The sequence below is a fragment of the Chaetodon auriga genome, chromosome 21, assembly GCF_051107435.1.
Source record: "Chaetodon auriga isolate fChaAug3 chromosome 21, fChaAug3.hap1, whole genome shotgun sequence".
Lineage (NCBI taxonomy): Eukaryota > Metazoa > Chordata > Actinopteri > Chaetodontiformes > Chaetodontidae > Chaetodon > Chaetodon auriga.
Window position 1 is genome coordinate 4762358 of NC_135094.1, and position 16651 is coordinate 4779008.

A 16651-nucleotide genomic window follows, 5' to 3' on the forward strand; every position below is an offset into this window, starting at 1 on the left:
AGTTGTGCTGAAGAGCACAGAATTTAATGTTTTTACAGGATCTGGTTCATGCAAATTTTGGTGAAATTTTAAACAAGACATTCAGACGAAAGTAATTTTGATACAGTTCCACTATTTTAAGCTTGGATTTTCACTGAAAGAGGCATTTGCTGCACGATTTGCTCAGTGACCGTCAGAAATGAAAAAACTGCCGACAGGTTGCAGGTTCTGAGGGTTAAAAGGTTAGTCCACATCATCACTGATCTTTCGTGGTATCTGTCCATGCAGATAATTGGTCTTACTTCGTCTCTGAGACTTCTGCTCTTTCCAGCTGCTGTACCATCAACATATTTCCTAATATCAGTCACATGCTGTTCCATTTGCTTCACTTGTACAGTACTGTGACAAGAAATACTCATGAATGAAGTTACGATGTGTCTTCGACTTGAGAAACTGAAATTGACTTTATAGTTACAAATAGAGAATAATGGCAAAGTAGAAAAGAGCCATCAAGTCAGTGAACTGATTCAGTAATGATGAAAAATAATTACTAACAGAAACATCCTCTTCAGCATGCAGAGGCTTTCACTTTCACTTTCATGCTCCACATTTACTAGCTCCGCATTTAATATCACAGTCTTTCATTTGATCTCTGCTCTTGTCATTTTGACATGTATGTCCTCCAGTAGATTGTCTCATTTCCATCACGTATAGGCTACCGCGTGAGGCTCTGTTCATGTGGGAGTTGTTTTATATTGCAGTGAAACCGTCCCTCTCCCTCCAGTGTACATGTCAAATAGCTGAACCGTGCAGTTAATAAATGAGACGTTTTAGCTGACACCGCCACAGACATTCCAGGCTGGAGCCTCCTTAATTGAGAGCTCAGCTCCATCACATTATTCGCTAATGAACCATGTCAGAATGATTTATGTTTTTTTTTCAAGACGGCATAAATAGCTTGAATTAATAGAAGCCATATTCCAGTTATCAGTTAGCATCCATTACCAATAAATTGTGTATCATCGACATATAACCAGATAGTTAATTGGAAGAAGTTTTTAACAGTTTTGATGGTGTTTGAACATCTTTTTCTTCATAATTTCTTTGCCAACTCCTTTTATCTGCCTCCTCAGCCTTGTTGTGAGGTTTTCTCTGCAGAAAAAGGCCAAATGAGACCCAGAATAAATTGGAAAGTTGCTTGGTGTGGCTAGTTATCCTGACTGGCTGCCACCAGAGACCACGGTGTACACTGGGGCTTGTTAGAGGCATCTGGCGTCCATTTGTGATACTCACAGAACCTGCTATGTGATCCCACAGTGACCTGTTAAAGCTCAGGCTGCCTTTGTCGCTGCGATAGTCATCAGGTTTTAGCCCGGTCCAGGTGTGAATTTGAAGCCGAGAGAAAATGAAGGGATTGTAATGGCTGGGGGTCGAGGCGTGAGTGATGAGGAGTGTTTCACTGAGACGCTGCAGGCTGAGAGGAGACAGCATGCCAAGGTTATTAAATCCTCATCTGCACAGAAACTGCTCACAAAACATGAATGAGGGAAGACTTCAAAGCTTTGGGACATTTCATATGCTGGACCTTTGCCTTCATTCATGCCTCTAAGCTATTACCACAGTAACTGTTCGTTAATTAGCCATTTGCCAACTTCAACAGCGTAATGAGCCTGCTAGATGACATTTGCTTGCATAGAGGCTCTCTGGTGGTTATATTAGCATCTGACAGGACATACCTTCATATTGTTGGTGCACATGAGGTCTCACTATGCTGAAAGCCTGTTAGTTCTTTTTAAATGAAAGGCTGAAGCTGTTCCCTGCACTGCTATTGTTTCTGCCAGTAATTATCTCATTTTCCACCAACTGCTGCGCCACAGTCAGCCCACTGTATTACTGTCTGATGTATAAATAGGCCCAATCTTGTGACCAGATCAAGGTCGCTCCCCTTTATTGTGAATCCAATTGAAAGAACGAGGGAAATATTGTGTCCTTGCTGGCAGAAGGATCACCCAAGTGGAACATTATATGAGTCAGTGGAATTGACGCCTGGACAGACAGTGTATAAATCTGCTTTGGCTGAAAACACATTAAGTCTGCTGATCTCCGTCTTTCTGGGCTCCATCTGTATCTAAGAGGTTTACTGCAGACAGAGCAACGTGTATGAATATCGCAGCATAATTTAGTCATACTTCGCTGCATTTACTGCCACGTTTGGAGTTTGACAATCAGCTATCATAAAGATGCTTCGGATGAGTCTACAAAAGTCTTGTACTGGAAAAAATGTAAGCACAGATACTAAAATACACCGTCAATGAACATGAACAGGTTGAGCAGCTTGATTAATGACTCTGCAATATTATTATTCTACATACTGTAGTGTAATGATAGTAATGCATTCTGTTGGCAGTGAGAGATATGATTATCATTAGCCAAACATTGGACGTCCCTGCTATGTATTCATTAAACTACATTTGATTTCTCTGTTTTCCCTGTTCTCACGTCCTGTATATCTTTCCTCTCTGTTTTCTCTTTACATCCTGACAGGTTCACTCTTGCTCCAGAGCTCCATCCAGACTGGATGCTGCTACTGTTCTTCACCCACACTCACTTAACCGTAACAGTCACACTGGGTCTCCTGCTCATCCCAAAGGTAAACCTGACAAGTCCTTTTCCACGTTACTCTACAAGAAGTACTTTACAATTGCAACAACCAGTTCTTTGTTTTATGGCACTCCACCAGTTCCTGTTTGCCGGCACCCACATGAGAGATGATATAGCCTCTGAGGCCTATGAGGACGAGCTGGACATGGGTCGCTCTGGGTCGTATCTCAATAGTAGCATCACATCAGCGTGGAGTGAACACAGTCTGGATCCTGAGGACATTCGGGTATGCAGTGTTTCCTTGAACCATCCATTTCCCATTGTATAACCTGGTGAAATCTTTTGACTCCTCCAAAAATACTGAGCCATGGCAGTTTTTTATTGCAGACACCTGAAGAAATGGGCCATCTCAGTTCTATTAATGGCTGTGGCGTAAGGTCTTGCGACAGTCTTTGGGAAAAACGTACCAACGTGAGCAGAGATTTCTGTTTGTCTGTTAGAGCTGAAGAAGTCTCTTTACCAAAAGATTTGGGCAAGCCTATTTACCAGAGGGCGTGATCTCATGAAAACATCCTGCTACTTGAGAGCATTCATGGTATCGGATGGGCATAGAGACAGAAATACGATTAATTCAAGACCTGAGCTCAGAGGCTGTTTCAGACCTAACATTACACACTCCGTTTCCCTATTTGATGCTGTCCAAGACTGTCCTGTCTTTGCTTTTTGCAGCACGCATGTGATAATCCGTAGTGCATCATTTAACAGCCATTTGTAGTTACGTGTCATGAATCTGTACTGCATGTTCTCTGTGCAGTAGAATGCCCGCTTTTTTGTAACAGTGTCTTGATTAGAAATCCCTTTTTTAAGCTGTATGGTTAGAATTACTTGTTCTAAGCAGATCACTGATCACTTTGCATCTGTCCAATGTGTAGGAGGAGCTGAAGAAACTTTATTCCCAATTGGAGATTTACAAGAGGAAGAAGATGCTGGCAAACAACCCTCATCTGCAGAAGAAGCGGAGCTCTAAAAAAGGGTTGGGTCGCTCGCTGATGAGACGTATCACTGAGATTCCAGAATCGGTCCACCGGCAATGCAGCCGCGAAGACAAGGAGGCTGGAGAACACGGGAGCAACCGTAACAGCATCTGCATGTTGAAGAAGAACCCCTTTGATCCAGCGCACACAGCAAAGCCAGCAAAGGAGGAGACGCTAAAGAATAAAGTATTCTCCCTCAAGAAGTCCCACAGCAGCTACGATCACGTCCGTGACCAGAGTGAAGACTCCAACAGCTCAGCCACAGACAAGATGGATGTGACAACTGCAGAGGGATCCCTCCTGGATACACTTATGGGCAAGAAGTTGGTCAAGAAGAAGTCAAGTGAGAATATAAATGTTCCCAGTGAATCTACAGAATCAGTTCCCTTGGTCTGCAAGTCAGCCAGTGCCCATAACCTCACTGCAGACAAGAAGCCAATTCATCCTAGAGCGTCCATGCTGCAGAAATCCCTCAGTGTCATCGCCAGTGCCAAAGAGAAGACTTTAGGCTTGACCGGAAAGACCCAGAGCACGGAGGACAGCAATAAGAAGAGCCAGCCAAAGAGCAAAGACACAAAGCCCAATGCAGAGCCAGAAAATGAATGCCAACCCAAGATGATTATCAGCCAGTCGGTTGAGTACAAACAGAGTGCAACGAAAGGCAGGATCATGAAACAGCCAGTAGGTGGCAGCCAGCCTGTAATCTTTTCTGATCCAGCCAAAGGAAAGGACCTCTATGACCTCTCAGAAGTGTGTCCCTGGGAAGTGGAGGATCTCCCAACTCCGTCTGAAAACAAGGTCCAAAAGCATGTTTCCATAGCACCAAAGGAAACCACAACAGTTCACGGAGGTAGCACCAAGGGAGGCAAATCTCAGCAGCAGAAGCAGAAAGGTTCGGATCAATCTCCATCGAGTGGCAGGCATTCAAAGGAAATTCAGAGGACAACTGCTGTACGAGCAGATGTATGTCCATGGGAAGATGGAAGTGAAAGTCAAAGCAGTCAAGTGGAAGGCTCAAAGCAACAACTACACAGTCAAGCAAGCAAACCTGCCAATACTCAGCAGCCTCACAGTGCAACAGAGAGCTTCAAAGCACATCGAGTAGAGGTTTGTCCATGGGATTTCGAAGAGGCCCAAAAGACAGCAGACTTACCTCATTCACCAGATATGACAAAACAAAGAAAAGGTATCTCTCCTGTGGATGGGAAAGGGAGAAGTACCCTTTCAGATCCATCCAAAACAGGAGGCTCACTCCAGCCACCATCTACAAAAGCTGATGTATGTCCATGGGACTACGACAGCACTGCCGTATCTCCAAGTTCTGGACAGAGGACACCTAGTCCCTCTCGAGCATCCAAAAACAAGGATTCCCCTTCAAAAAAGAAGGGTGCCCCTTCCACAAGAACAGTTGAGAAAGAGAAATCAAAAGACGCTGATGATGAGAAAAGTAGAACAAAAGCTAAGGACAAGAGTAAATCTTCAGAGAAAAATGTGAGCCAACAAAAAATGGCTGAGGTATGCCCGTGGGACGTAGAGAGTCATCAGGAAGTGCCAATGGTAGAAAAAAGGAGAAGTGCGAATGTTGGAGCAGCCAAAGCAAAGCCGGCGGAAGTCTGTCCATGGGATTTTGAGGATACGTCAGATAAAAAAGGTACAGACAAAGGCGCTTCTGTCGGGAAACAGAGCAATCCTAAAGGCGGGGTTGGAAGTGCTGCTAAGAAGGCAGATGTTTGTCCCTGGGACTTTGAGGACAGCACATCGAGCAAAAAGGCATGACACTAAACCTTAATGGACCACTGAAATTAAAGTTATTGATGTATACTTTTTTCACGTTGAAATCGTTAAATATTACCTTTTACTATTATTACGGTGACTTGGAAGAAAAGTTGATCAAGTTCCACAAGTTGCCTTCCTTTCCGAGGTTTTGTTCCTGTTTTACCTATTTTGAAAATAAGGAAAATGTACAAAAAAACAAGCAAAGTAATGATGAGCATTCCAGATTATTACAGGAAAATCCTGAAGATAAATCTTAGACTAATTATGCAACTTTTGATTCAGCCTTTTCACTTCATGAGCAATGTTGATTAATCTGCATTTATCATGTTCTTATTCAGTCAACATGGTTCCTTTTGTGCATCATCATCTCTTAATGGATTAGGATGACGTGACAACAGGAGGTGTCAAGAAAAAGAAGTTGAAATTCAAGATACAAAACAGCAAAAGTGAAAGCCAAAGAATACAGGAACATTTGCAAAGAGCGATGTCGGTCCTCTGGCGGTTAAGTTAATTTATTAATTTGTGTCCAACTCCTGGCACGGTGGAAAGGAGGAAATTAGTCTATAGCACTTTAGCCAACTCCATAAATTAAAGTTCCCATGAAATCAAAAGCTTTTTAATCACGTGTCTTGTGCTGATTGCCACATATACGCCAATGTCTGGTCCAACAATGTCAAAAGAGTCATTTTGTAGGTATTTTCACTGATTACTGTGCAAAAATACAACTTTAGAACTTGTACAAAAACACAACTAAAAACTTTTTCACTGATTTGGGAGAAACTGATTCATATTTTATTTCTGGTTTTCCCTCTGATGTCCTCCTCTGCCTCAACTCTCAGTGGTTCATGGAGCTTTCTGATGGACAGATAGTTTAACTTAACGCTGCTAACCGTAGCTTCCATTAGCTACTTAGCTCAGTTAGCTGTGCGACTGATGGTGCTATTAGCTGACTCAGCCCTGGGGTGCCAGTAGCCAAACCCAGCAAGCAAACCAGCTCGGTACTGTATCCCCTGATGTCCAACTGGCCTCCCTTGGACTCTGAGGCTGTCCTACAGTCCCGGTCGAACCGAGATCCCAAGCTGGGAAGAGTTAGCTAATAGGACCTCTGGCTGCATGGCTGGGGGTCGTGACGCATATTCAGTGCTCTTGGCTATTGTGAATGCCAATCAACATCCGAGTTCCTCCCTTCCTTTCTGTTTTTCAGGAACCATGCAAATATGTGGAATCGAATAGCAGTCTGTTAGCTGTTTCATGGGAACTTTAAGACCTGAGGACAGACTCTGTTCTTCTTGTACATTTAGTCTTCTTATTTTCAACCTCATGGCACAATGTCACAGGATATCACACACCGACCAAACATAGACTTTTTTTTTTTCTTTAGATCTATTTAATTGTAGTTCTCTGCAGATTAAAATGCTTCCATGTCTGCAGAGATGTACTGTATGTGCCTAACTAACTAGCATTGTCTTGTATCAGTCTGAAGTGAAGCAAATGACTTCTTCTTCGACACTTTGTGATGGTGAATTATATAAACAGCATGCACAACCAGGTATTGAGAGTAGCTGGACCCTACCGGTTTGTCAACTACAGCAGTTAATGTGTTGACAAATATATAATGTTGTTGTTTTTTTAATACCAGAGGCATTCCTTCTCCTGCTTTCATCTCCAGAAGCTCATTCAGGGTGGTAAAGAATTTATGAGAGCAGCATTAACATGAATGTGTGTCAACAAGGCTCATATGTACACTGTAAAAAGTAGGGATAGAAAACTACTGGGGGGATGAAAAGAACATAATTTGCACCAGCTTTGCTTCTGAATCCAGCATGGATCTTTACGTTGGCTTGCACCAAGTGTGTGTATTCGTGTGTCTGCGGACACAATATTGAATTTAAAGTGAAAATGTGATGCCGAGCCTGATGAGCTGAATCTCTGGAGTCTCATATGTGATCAAGTCCTGGCAGCACCAAAATACCAAAACTGAAAGGTGAGCAGGTCACCACTCACATTTTAGCTTATTAAATCTGCTGCTTTAAGCATAACATTGCTTTAATCTAACTTGGATGTATTGTTTTGAGTTTTGGCCATTATTCCAATTCTCAACAATGATGTTGTACTTGCTGAGACCTGGAAGCAAGGAAACATCTCTAAAGTCAATTGCAGCCGTTGGATGAGCCAACAGTAAAACTGAATGAGTACCGAACCTGTCTGGTCTAAACCTCAATCACAGTTTAAAGATCCACTTCCTGGTTCAACTTTGACCTATCATACTTACCGTAGTTGTGTTTGCACACAGTTTTCCTGTGCAATGAAGGGTTAATATAGCTCGATAATCAGACTGAATTGGGATTTTGTTTCACTTCATGCATTCAAATTGATGTAATGGTCATGTTAGCCAACTGCTGTTTGCAAGGGAGACATTGCCTGAACTCATCAGTACACGTGGCCATTTTTCTGACCATTATTCTGTTGCCATTTTAGATTGATTTGGCTATTTTCCCGTCTCTTCCACAGGGAGATATTGTCGCTATTTTGAGCTAAAAAGCTGCAAACAGTACATTGTTTCTCCAGCCGAGAGAAAAGGTCGTAATTGACCACAAGACCAGGCAACACAAACTGCTTCATAACTTGGAGACATAGGTGTCGATTCACTCGCCTGGAACAAATCAAAGGTTATCTCTGACATTTGTGTGCATCCACTTTTAATATGAAAACAGGTGGTTTAGATAATCTGGCTAAACTGTTAGCTTGTTTACTCCTCATCATTTAAGCAGTCGTGTATCTTGGGATGTCTCCTTGTTTCCAGATCTTAGCAATGTTATTGAAAATTACACAAACTATGGTCATAATAACAAAAATAAAACCCAAGTTTTTATAAAGTGGAACTGTCCTTTAGGTCAAATAATACTGTCACTGTACGGCCATAATGTGATGCGAGTTTAATGCTTGTACTTTAATATTTTGAAATATTAAAGGACAAACATCAGTTCTTAGCTTGTGTCTGTATGGAAAGATCACAGATATCATGATGCATGTTCTTCCTAGTTTAATGCAAGTAGGCTAAAGCCCAATTGATTAATTAAGCTAATCATGTTAGAATTAGATTTAGCAATGTGGTTATCAATTAATAATCTGACTGAACCTTTTGAGGGTTTTGATTTCCTCAGTGTTTTGTATCAAAATGTCTAAATATTCATCATGCACTATCCATCCTGGGATTACAGTGAAAAAAAAAGAAAAAGAAATCGCCCACTTATATTTAACTGTTGAACACCTGACAATAATTACAGTCGTGAGGAAAACTGTGTATCAATATAGCATCTACAGTACTTTATGGTATCTTGTGAGAATTACATGGTATCACTGAATGTTGTCACTGATTGTAATTATCTATGATTGCTGTCAAATTCCTCAATATCCGAGCTCTGTAGGGGTTTTTACTAATCGTGGTTAAAAGAAAAAAAAAATCAGTTCTTGTCAGAAAGTCAGAACACAGTTCGTCAGTCGCTAAATTTCTTTGCCACAGCTCAAATGAAAATAACCCCGTGACAAATACTTGTTGGTTTTTAATGTACGCGATTCCACAGCTAGGCTCCATTAAAATGATTCAGTGATACAGATGCTACGGCCTACATCTGAGAAATTACCCCCGCCACTGGCCTGCGGGGGGCTCGTCTGAAATATTTCAAACGTGGACTGTTTGCCTTACAGTGTGAGGGTTGTCACCACCTCTGCTTTATGAGCTCCTCTAGGAACGGCGTCTGAGAGGAACTGTCGGCGTGCGAGGATTGATTGTAATGCTTCAGTGGATCTATATGATATTTATGAACCAGATGTTAGGCGACATTCATCATATGCAGTGTGGATGCCTGATCATACCAAGGGACCCCTGGTATGACAACAACGGCATTTCAAAAGCCTTTTCTTCTCCTTTTTTTCATTTTTAAGTGACTTTAGTCTTTGGAATCACTGCCGCATTGGATTTCACTGCCCTGGGTGATGAATAATATGCTGTATATTTTTAAATCAAGCCTCTTTTTTTTTGGCCTTGTAGGAAAGCTATTTTAAACGAGGAGATGTTTGTTTCATGATAATTATTTTAAAATATCCACGTGAGCTCACACAGGCTATGATTTCGGTCACATTCAATCCATTTGTTCAAAGAAAAGAACCATAAAAAAGCAATATATTATGACACTCTCAAGCAAAGAAGCTATTTCTCTCTGCTGTCAGAACACCTTATTAACTTATTTATGTTGTTTTTAATCTTTCACACACTTGGCCAATGGGATTTCAAGATCAGAGATAGTTGGAGCACAAAGGAAACACGATTACAGTTTTACTGTCTCAGAGCAGAAAATACTAACAATGCAATATCTCATCAGTATACTATGGAACACGTCACCTGCTCAGTCAATCTACTCTGTTGTTTGATTTGCATAATTTCAGATAGCGCGCTCGCTGTAGCACTCCTCAGTTCAGTCAGTCCATAGCTGTCTGTGTATTAAATTGTGCAAACATAACCAGTGTCTTACTGTCTGTTTCTCTGGAGATTATCATTGTATTTTAGCCGTATCATCGATGAACCAGTGAAAGTTTGAACCTCAACCATGTACTCGGGTGTGCATATCGAGACCATTGTTCTTGTACCATCTTGACATAGACGATGCCGTGTCCTGTAGCTCTTCGTCCACCGATCGGATCTTTACCATGGTGCGTTCTGTTGGCTAGCTGCTTTCATTTAAACCTGACTTCTCTTCTCTTGTGACCAAACCAAGTCACCCGATGGCAAATACAACTACTACTATCGCTACTACTACTATTCAATGCTGTAACGTCGTAAATCTTGTGGCTTCTGCATGAATTCAAGAAAAAAAAATAAAAAATAGGACCGATGTTTCACTGCCCTTGATAGAACAAAAAAGAAAAAAAATTGATCTTTTATGGACTGTTACAAGTTGTATAGTGAGTGATACTGTCCCTAACCCACTGTATTATGTGCTTGTTATGACTATTGCTCTATGACAAGCTTATAGCATCAATATATGGGAATATTTGGTAGATTTATATTGTGTTATATTGTGATAGCATGTACATAAAAGATACCTCCTCTGCAATAAATATTTATATGAAAATGAAGTGCGTGCTCAGTGTGTTCCTGAATGTTTTACTGCAGTACAAAATGTGTCATGATTTGCACTTCAAACTGAAAATGTGCCTGCTGAGAACCTTGAAGCAAGGATAATTTTCACTCCCTTTTCTACTGTGTTCCTACTACAACATTTCTAATCCCGCTGGGAAGTTGATACAAGACACTCCAGTGACGCATATGTGCTTAGTAATCATCCCTGTCTCAGGTTTGTTTGCTTATTCTTCATGTAGACGTGCTGTTGGAGAAACCCTGGCCTTTAAAAGCCTCGTGCATCATAACCACTTTAGGATATGCGCGTCTTGGCGACTGTCCTGAAATGCTTTTATGGCTTGTTGTGCTCTTTTGGACTGAGATCAATGGAGGCTCTGCAGGAAGTGAGAGATACAAGATGGTATCAAATGCTGACTCCAGACCCCTGCAGAAAAACTGAGCGCTGTTATTATTATCCAATCCCCGAGTAATTATTGGCCAAGGTGGAATTATTTATTCCTGGAGCCAAAAGGAAAATAATTTATTGCTCTATTAATATATTTCAACCCAATAAATTCCGCATGATCAGCAATATGTGAAAGCTATAGTGTCACAAGTACTTATGTCTCTATGAATATGGCAGTGATGCAGCAAAATGACATTGTAAAAAGGGCATTGTGTTAGGCAAACGTGTTAGCATTGATTCCTGTTTACATGAGCAGTTTTGGAGCCTTCCTAATAAATAGAAGATCAATACAGGCTGCTGCAGGGAACTAAAATAGAGGAACATCAGAGAGGAAAACAGTCAACAGTGAGACAGAAGCTGTGATGAGGAGACACAGTAACTATTGATGTTCTATATGATATTCATTATGGTGGGATAGTTTGCATCACAAAGAAAAAGCACATAGAAGACTTAAAACAGCTACAATTGATATTTTTATAATATATCAAATGCAAATGTGAACCAGGTCGCATGTAGTGATGAACCTACAGAAACTTATCATCTAAATCTGGAGCTCCTCTCAGTTTTACATGGTGGAAATGTGTCAGTGTTGTTTCATAAGTTGTTCTGCTGCCCCCAGGTGGCCAAAAATAAACTATTACTGCTTTAAAAACACCATACCTCTTATTCTTCTGTGGAAATATGGCTTGATTTTGTCAATAAAGTTTATCTGTATGCTATTAAAGGCCCTGAAACTTTTTTTCTTGTAGACGTTATAATAAGGACTAAAAGATCCTTCCTGAGGATCAACTTGCGGGTCTGAAAGGTGAAGCCAGTGCAGAAGCACTTTAAACCTGCCTGCTGCTCCAAGTCCCTTATCCAACGACCCCACAGAGGGTAAATATTTGGGACTCCAGGTGTTGTATGGAAAAGGGTGTGCCTTAAAAACATTGTATTGTGTTTCCATTACAACAGCATTAGCAAACCTCTACAGAAATAAACTCTTTGTTCCAGTCAAAACTCAATAAAAAAACAGTCACCTTGCCAAAGATCCATCCAGCATCCTGTGGATCTCCTGTGGTGCATGTGAGGATCACAGCTGGCTGTTTGTGTGCCTCTTTGTTATCTTTGCAGGACAGCGGGACGCATCTTCCAGCATGGCAGGACTTATTTTTAAACCTCAGACGGTGATCGGTGCATGATTCACAGCTTTTTGTGGCAGGGCCCTGTGGGTAGAGATGGACGGCGGCGAGGAGGAGGAGGGACAGGAGATGAGAGGAAGCTGATCACTTGGCACAAGCCTGCACGCTTGTCGCTGACTCATCTGTCTTTCAGATGCAGGGAGGGTCAGGAGGGAGGGGTGGGAGGAGGCGGGATGTTGAGGACGTGTCGTGTGTCGTGGTGGACTCATGACTCATAAAGGAGTGTGTGTGAGGAGGTGCACCTGGTGGGACATGTGTATGGACACACACAGGTAGATGTACACGTGTGGGAACATCATTACAAGTCGTGTGGCACCTGCCAGCCCTGAGAACGCAGGTAGTTTTAATTGAGCTCTCACCTCTCGTGTCCAACACTCCATTGGTCGGCATTAGGATTTGTTTTGCCAGTTTTTGTCTGTTTTCTCTCTCTATGACCGTCCTGACAAGAAAAATCGTGTACTTGTATTTCTATTGAAAACCAGTTTACGGCATCTTCTTTGGGACACAATTTCTGTTCCCGCTGAGTTTTCTAAATGCAGTTTTTCAACTCTTTGAGCACCGCAAGCAAAACTGCATTCACCTCCACTGTGTTGGCGCAGAGGCGGAAATTTCAAAGGCAGATATCTCAAAACTATCTGCATGGCTACGTGCCACGAGAAGTAAATGAAAAAATCTGTTTTTGGACATCTTGTGCGTCGTTTGTGTAAAACAGCAGGAACCCTTGATGTGAGTGACCATACAATGATCAAAAAGTCCAATTACATCTGACACCAGGGACCATCTTTCCTCTTATTGTGTGATCGAAATTCCCCACTTTGGTCACATGATTTGCTGAGGAGGCCTGTGAAAAGCTGATCAGAGACATTTTGGGTGAACTGACCCTTTAAATAATCACTCTTGCACAACCAGAATTGGTGTAAATTTTCTCCTGATGTGGAGAAAGCACAGCCTCCTGCGATGCTTGATGCAGCACCTACAGACCTCAGCCAGTAGGCAGGCAGGCAGGCAGGCAGGCAGCCACCCACAAGGTCCTGCACCCCCACCCTCTGAGGCCACACTCCGGTCTGGACTCCCACACAGCTTTCCCAGCCTCAATGGTGGCTTCATCATTAGAGGAGCCGCCGGTGATGTGAGCATCCGTGACTCACAGAGAGCCTCCGCTGCTCCACCACCACCACTACCACCTCCACAACTGGAGGGCTGGCAGAAAACCCACAACGTGCACATTAACACATTTATATACCTGCAATTCAGCACTCAGGTACACACTCGCAGTTCATTTACTTACGCATGCACGATAATATAATGAATGGGTCATCCGATGAGTAATTCTTTACCCTTGAAAAAAAATGTCTCTGTGCTGCAAACACAGCTCATCAAACCTTGAAACCAGCGTCACTCTGCTGCTGTATTAATCAGGGAGATCAGCTCATAGCACCTTCTGATGCCTCTCTGGAGGACTGACGAGCTGATCATGTGCCTGTGAAATTTACCCTAAAAAACTGAGCAGTCGTGTCTTTCTAAACACTTTTAAAAGTGTCTGCTCATGAATGCAGAATCTGCATACAAGGCCCAACGTTTTCGGTCTCTGAAGCGTTGTCGTTCCTGTTTGTAGTCCGAGCAGTATTGACCAATCGTGTTGGAGCGGGCTTTAGTGGCATACAGGTCAGCAGTCCGTGTGGAAATCAAAGGAGGTGGAACACTATCTCAGATCCCATCAGGATCGGTGCACGGAAGAGGAAGTCTTGGTCTGGATATCCATTATCCGGACATCCTCTGGCTGCACAGCCAGCCTGGAAACAGTGGCTGTTGGCCCCAGAGGCGAACTCACCGTCAGCTGATGGAATCTGAGACTGGCGTCTTCCTGAAGTGATTAAAGGCCTAAAACACAAGAGAAAGGGCGTCGTTTCAATGGACTGAAGGGCCAAAACCTGCCCATTTTTACACAGTGACAGGCTGGGCATCGTGTTACAAACTATGACTGCGCAGTTTGGTGTTACTCTCATCTGCGGGACTGTTTCACAGCCTCCATCGACACTGGTTCTTTGACCTGACTCTCATTTAGATCTCTTGCAGTTAGGTTATGGTTTGGTGTCAGAGAACACAACTAAACTACACTGCTCCGACTTTAAATACATCAGCAGGATGAGTTGGGGAAACAGTGCAGGTCACAGAGCCTGACCCATCGTAAAATGTGGTGTAACACTGGCACATACACTGCTTCCAGTTTCTAAAATATTTTTTTCACTGTGAATTGAACAGGACATGTGGATGTTTGACCAAACAGGGGAAAAAAAAGCAAAGATGTCACCTTGTGTAACAACTCTGGACTGAGAAACCCACGAGTAGATTCAGAGATGAGCAGTAGGATAAAAGGATAAACAGGTAGGCAGTGAAAACCGAGAAGGATCACGCAGGCAGGATGAGAAGCCTCCAGAAAGGGAGGTTACAAGAAAACAAAGATAGTTGGAATCTGAAGGGTGCGTATGATGACGGGTGTGTGGGAGAAGAGTGACAGCAAAGGTTCATGCATAAACAGGATGAACAGGGTGATTGATTATTAATTAAATGCAGATAACTGTGGAGAGGACATTGCAGTCGGGACATATTGGGTTACTTGTGATGGGCATTTGTCACTATTTTCAGACATTTTATAGACTTAATATCAATTAATATTTACACGTTAACCCCATCAGACCCAGCAGAAGCCCGTCTACTGTGAAGACCTCACTGAATAATTGCATCTGTTTTTTATTACTTATGATGCTTTAATTGATATTCTAGGAGTTGAATCTTTACTGACAATGAAGATTAGTTGAATGGTTAGATTTGACTAAAACCTGAGTAAAAGTTACTCTGAGTTAAACTTTGTGGTTTTATCTGCTGTTTATGATGCTTTTGCAACGTGTTTTATAGGCGAACCTAAATTCTACATCCACATATAATCCATCATAAATCTTTAATGCAACTCTTCGCATCAAACTAATCTTAGTTTTGAAAAAGTCTTGCTTATTCTGAAAAAAAAAAAAAAATGCAATAAATCTATATTTGAAGCTAATGAGAGCCTGCGAGGCTGATGAATGGAAGCAGTGCACAAACACAGTTGTTACTGTGGGACGACGGGCAACGAAAACAAGTGCAGCTCTGATAAAAATAGCACCATAATGGAATAACTCATTACAACACATTTCACAAAAAGAAATGGACTCTTTATGAACACAACCTTTCATTATTCCAAAATAAGTCGAGCCTCCATTTGGCAGCTATTCTTTCAGCATGATTGATTGCCCAAAATTATCATAAACCCAAAAGGCTAATAGGTAATTCATCTCGCTGGCTGACAGCATGAGGCCAGTTTTGGCTCCTCTCTGATGCTGAATGACGAACTTTGGATAAAAGCTTTGGCCCACACCCATACATGCAGTATTTTTGGACATGAACTCTTAAAATATTGGCAATCGATGTTGTTGTTAGTGTTACCGAAAACCGAGATGTCATTAATCAATGGGCTCCTCCTCCACAGCTGGGGTTCATAAGATATTTATGAGTCAAATTATATCTGATCTGCCAATTCAAGTCAAACGATGCCAGTAACAGAGACACACTGCCGTAGAATACAGTTTTACACTAATTATCTCAGCCGCACACAAGTCTACATACTGATTACAATGATTTGGACTCAATGTCAATTACAGTCCCCGTGGACGTGACAGGAGGTTGTGAGTTTGCTGCGTCGGATGTACAAACGCTCAGGAGCCGCTTTGCCCAAATGATGAATCCTCCCTGGCTGCAGTTCTCTCCTCACATTGTTGTGATTAACTGCTGGAGCCTGACGACACCTCCTCCAATTAGGGAAGCCCTCGTCTTACTCCTGTCAGACAACACACACACACATGCACACACACGCGCACACTCCAGCTGGGAAGTTACAACACATCCTTGTGTTTTTTTTTTGATGGAGTGTAGGTCCGTGTGTGTGTGTGTGTGTGTGTGTGTGTGTGTGGTGTCTGTCATTGTCCTTGTCTATATCAGCTTGTGGATTGAGCCTGTGTTTTATGTGTCAGTTTAAATATGCTGCATCTTACACTTTCATTTACAGGAAATGCTGCACTGGCCGGCCTCCAGTCTCCACATACATATAATATGAACACCTTCACATACTCATATATTAAATATTCATAATATAAATCCACCACACAAGCTCAATTTAAAAAGAGTGTACATCAAATGACGGCACAACATAAAACCTTCAGAGCAACATTTTTTTTTCTACTTATTGTTCTTTTTTATTATCTCCAATTTATTTTTAATCACTTCCTCTCAGCAACACATCTACATCCTCCACAGATACACTCCTATAAACACACATTTGTACACAGATATGGACAAAAAATGTACAAACGTATTTTTTTATATATACAAATGTATAGAATCAGAAATACACAGATTACTACATTGCTTGATTATTTACATTGCCCTGCAGCATCGTATTTTA

The 16651-nt window shown here is 41.9% G+C and overlaps 1 protein-coding gene across 2 annotated transcripts in view; it reads left to right on the plus strand.

Moving 5' to 3' along the window:
- gpr158a (G protein-coupled receptor 158a) overlaps positions 1-10254 on the plus strand; it is a 59426-nt gene extending 49172 nt beyond the window's left edge. Inside the window, exons 9-12 of one of the 2 annotated variants that reach the window (XM_076761401.1) lie at positions 2524-2629; positions 2720-2866; positions 2968-3051; positions 3513-8607. In XM_076761401.1, coding sequence (XP_076617516.1) covers positions 2524-2629; positions 2720-2866; positions 2968-3051; positions 3513-5390 — 2215 coding nt within the window. In that variant the 3' untranslated portion in view covers positions 5391-8607. Of the gene's footprint in view, positions 1-2523; positions 2630-2719; positions 2867-2967; positions 3052-3512 lie in introns of both variants that reach the window. The other variant, XM_076761402.1, reaches the window with a different exon arrangement.
- The last annotated feature ends 6397 nt before the right edge of the window (positions 10255-16651 follow it).